Source organism: Telopea speciosissima, chromosome 11 (genome assembly GCF_018873765.1).
Source record: "Telopea speciosissima isolate NSW1024214 ecotype Mountain lineage chromosome 11, Tspe_v1, whole genome shotgun sequence".
Lineage (NCBI taxonomy): Eukaryota > Viridiplantae > Streptophyta > Magnoliopsida > Proteales > Proteaceae > Telopea > Telopea speciosissima.
The window spans coordinates 52,161,467-52,166,114 of NC_057926.1; the positions used below are offsets into that span (position 1 = coordinate 52,161,467).

Here is a 4,648-nt window from a genome sequence, read left to right on the forward strand (position 1 = left end):
CTCACTCACTTTCTCTCTTGGCAAGAAACTAAAGAGAGGAACACATCAACACAACAGAGACACCCAGTTGATTCATACCCTCTCAATCCTATCAGAGAATCAGGAATTTTCATATATTGTTTTCTCTAAATCTCTAGGGTTTCAGCTTCACCCACCCACCTTCTACTCCTATTGTGAGTCGACTCTATTCAGTTGGGTTTGTTTCAGTTCAGTTTCAGAAGCGGTTAGGGTTGGGGTTCAGTTGTTTCGGATCCCTCAAACAATGAGCCATCAACGCCGAGATGATCGAAGAGAGGGATCCCGTATTCCTGCTCGTAGTGCCCGTCAAGAATGGATTCCTAGAGGATCTACTGCTACTGTTGTCAACCCACCCAATCCACCTCCGATTTCCAATTCAAATGAATCAAATCCCAATGGAAACGGTGGAGACTCGAATTATAGTTCCGCCCCTACTGGGGGTCGGCATAGAGGTGGCTTTGTTCGGCGAAGCTACACGGCTCGGCCTTCGTATCCAATGAAAGAACCAGAGATTCTGGAGCCTAAGGTGTTCGATGTCCCGCAGCTTGTGCAAGAAATTCAAGATAAGCTCGCGAAAAGGGCGGTTGAATGCATGATTTGTTATGACATGGTAGGGAGGTCTGCCCAAATATGGTCGTGCTCGAGCTGTTACTCCATTTTCCATCTCAATTGTATAAGGAAATGGGCTCGAGCACCGACTTCTGTTGATTTGTCTGTGGATAAGAACCAGGGCGTGAATTGGCGGTGCCCTGGTTGTCAGTCTGTGCAGCTGCTGACAGCGAAGGAGATTCGATATGTTTGTTTCTGTGGGAAGCGACCAGACCCCTCTATGGATTTGTATCTGACGCCGCATTCATGTGGAGAACCCTGTGGGAAGCCATTGGAGAGGGAGGTTGCAGGCGGTGGCGATTGCAATGAAGATGATCGTTGCCCCCATGTTTGTGTCTTGCAGTGCCATCCGGGTCCATGCCCTCCGTGTAAAGCTTTTGCTCCACCCCGGCGGTGCCCTTGTGGGAAGAAGACGATTACGACTAGATGCTCTGATCGGAAGTCAATGCATACTTGTGGACAACCCTGTAATAAGCTTCTGGAATGTGGGCGTCACAGGTGTGAGCAGAGTTGCCACAAGGGAACGTGTGATCCTTGTCGGGTTTTGATCAAAGCATTGTGTTTCTGCAAGAAGAAGGTGGAGGTTCTTCTTTGTGGAGAGATGACTGTTAAGGGGGATGTTAGGCAGATTGATGGTGTTTTCTCGTGTAATTCCACTTGTGGCAAGAAACTTGCTTGTGGAAATCATTTCTGTGTCGACAATTGCCATCCTGGTCCGTGTGGGGATTGCGAGTTGACGCCTTGGAGGATCAAGACCTGCTACTGTGGCAAAACGAAGATACAGAATGAAAGGCGGATTTGCATTGACCCAATCCCGACCTGTTTGCAGATTTGTGGTAAGCATCTTCCTTGTAGGATTCACCATTGTAAGGAGTTGTGCCATGCTGGGGAGTGTCCACCTTGTCTGGTTCCGGTCAACCAAAAATGCCGTTGTGGTTCTTCCTCTCGAACTGTTGAGTGTTACATAACAATGGACGAGAAGGAAAAGTTTATCTGTGATAAGTCTTGCGGGCGGAAAAAGAACTGTGGGAGACACAGGTGCAGTGAAAGGTGTTGCCCTCTCTCTAGTTCCAATAACCAGGTTTCGGGCGATTGGGACCCGCATTTGTGCTCGATGGTATGTGGGAAGAAGCTGAGGTGTGGGCAGCATTCTTGTGTGTCACTGTGCCATAGCGGTCATTGCCCACCTTGCCTTGAAACCATCTTCACTGACCTGACCTGTGCTTGTGGGAAGACTTCAATACCTCCTCCCCAGCCTTGTGGCACACCTCCTCCTTCTTGTCAGCACCCATGCTCAGTTCCCCAGCCCTGTGGTCATCCATCATCACACAGTTGCCATTTTGGTGATTGCCCACCTTGTTCTATTCCGGTGGCAAAGGAATGCATTGGTGGTCATGTCGTTCTCAGGAACATACCTTGTGGTTCGAGGGATATTCGATGTAATCAGCTGTGTGGCAAGACACGACAGTGTGGTATGCATGCTTGTGGCAGAACTTGTCATCCTTCACCATGTGAGTCTTCCAGTGGCTCTGGTGGAAAGGCTTCTTGTGGTCAAGTTTGTGGTGCTCCTAGGAGAGACTGTAAGCACATATGCACTGCTACTTGTCATCCATCAGCTCCCTGTCCTGATCTAAGATGTGATTTCCCTGTGACAATCTCATGTTCCTGTGGTCGGATAACTGCCTCAGTACCTTGTGATGCCGGAGGCAGTGGTCATGTTGATACTGTTTTCGAAGCATCTGTTATTCAAAAATTTCCAGTTCTACTTCAAGCTGTGGAAGCAACCGGCAAGAGGGTCCCGCTTGGACAGAGAAAGCTCACCTGTGACGATGAGTGTGCAAAATTGGAGCGAAAACGGGTTCTTGCAGATGCTTTTGATATCACTCCCCCGAACTTGGATGCTCTTCATTTTGGTGAGCACTCTACAGTTTCTGATGTGCTTGCTGATGTGTATAGAAGAGACCCAAAATGGGTAGTGTCTATTGAAGAGAGGTTCAAGTTTCTAGTACTTGGGAAGACTAAAGGAGGGTCCTCAAATGGTCTCAGGGTTCATGTATTCTGTCCAATGCTGAAGGACAAAAGAGATGCTGTAAGCCAAATTGCAGAGAGATGGAAGCTTTCAATTAATGCAGCAGGGTGGGAGCCGAAGCGGTTCCTTGTGGTTCATGTCACTCCAAAATCTAAAGCTCCATCCCGGTTTCTTGGGGCCAAGGTTACTGGCCCTGTTCCCGTGTCTCATCCAGTTTTTGATCCATTAGTTGACATGGATCCACGACTTCTTGTGTCTTTGCTGGATTTGCCAAGGGAGGCAGATATAAGCGCTTTGGTCCTGAGGTTTGGTGGAGAGTGTGAACTGGTCTGGTTGAATGACAAAAATGCTTTGGCAGTATTTAGTGATCCTGCCCGAGCAGCAACTGCTTTGAGGCGATTAGATCATGGTTCAGAGTATCATGGTGCTGCTGTAGTTCTTCAGAATGGTTCTACAACATCTTCCGGCGCCAATGCATGGGTAACTGGGGCTGCAAAGGATGGGGGTGTAGTTACAACCCTGAAGGGTAATCCATGGAAAAAGGCTGTTGTACAGGAACCCAGTTGGAGGGAGGACTCCTGGGGTGTTGAAGACTGGCCTGGTGCTTCAGCTGATGTGCTCGTGTCTGCCTGGAAAGGGAAAGAAGCACCAATAGCTTCTTCAAGAAATAGATGGGACGTTCTTGACTCAAATTCAGTTTCTGATTCCACTGCTACCTCTTCTATTGGAACTGATAATACAGGGAATCTTCGAGTGGCAAGTTCTTCCCGTTCAGAACAGGAATCAAAAACTTCAGGTTCAAACTCAACAGTGCAACCTGGACTACTTAACAAGACGGAGTTGTCTGAAGTAGCAGATGACTGGGAGAATGCTTATGATTGAGAAACAAAAAGGCATGAAAATGTCATAATTTCTGTGGTGTCTACTTGATCTTGTTCTTCGGTTTTCTTTTCAACTTCTATGCCATCATCTTTTGAGGTTTGATGGAATTTTTGTGCCAAACCTTGTAGAGAGCAGCCAATCCACAATCCTTTTTTAATGGTAATTGTAGATTCACTAATGAAGGAAATACACAATTTTTTCTTGTGTTGTACAACTTCAGCTTGTCTATTTCAATGATACAGACCGATGCATTGAAATCAAATAAACAATACCATGCAATCATGTAAGATAGAATATATGCTCAAGACCAGACCTTATACCCTATGGCATGGATCAGCCATATCGGACAAATTTGCCCTTAAATTTCTTTTAAAAATGGGGTTTTTAAACTGTTTTACCCCTTGTCCGTACTGTGTCACCGATACGGTATCAATATGGTATCGGGATTGCTGACTTGCAAAACCGATACCTGGCAATACGATACTGATACCTCAAACCGTGGGGGTGTTTACCTTGCACCTAGCACTGACAGTAAGACCCTCTTAAAGTAGTTATTGACAATAATTGTAATTTTATATTAAAAAAAACGCATTATGGAAAGACATGCTTGTTTGTGAGAATGATGTATGTACGAATAATCTTGTTGAGAAGTTTCTTAACTAGAAAGCCCACTACATTTTTCCTGATTGTCTTGGAAGTCTGGTTTTTCTGATAGATGTCTCTAAAAGTCTGGTTGGATCACTTGGATCTGTTGATCTTTTGTTTGACCTTGATCACAAGCATTTAAGGTTGGGACTAGGGAGGATGACTGAGCTGCCTTAGCTTACATGATGGATGTATAAATGATAGAAGATCTAATGCAACTACAGCCCTAAAGAGAGATTCTATAACTGTGTAGCAAAACATGATCATCAAAACAGAGAATTAGAGGGAATTAGGGAGAAATTTGATAACTCGATATAGAGAGTTTCGATTAGCATAATTGATCAAGTGTCTTTCTTTATCAGCAGAATAGGTTGGTAAAATATCAGAGTTCCAATAACTATATCGGCCTGCTTGGAAAGTCCTAGTCCTAGTAGGATTACCAAGTAGCAGTGCAGGAACTAGAAT

General features: G+C 45.4%; 1 protein-coding gene across 1 annotated transcript; it reads left to right on the forward strand.

The window, feature by feature from the left end:
* Window positions 1–206: 206 nt before the first annotated feature.
* LOC122646198 (NF-X1-type zinc finger protein NFXL1-like) lies at window positions 207–3,653 on the forward strand. Its single transcript, XM_043839697.1, has one exon. The coding sequence runs from the start codon at window positions 263–265 to the stop codon at window positions 3,536–3,538; it is 3,276 nt and encodes a 1,091-aa protein (XP_043695632.1). The 5' UTR covers window positions 207–262; the 3' UTR covers window positions 3,539–3,653.
* The last annotated feature ends 995 nt before the right edge of the window (window positions 3,654–4,648 follow it).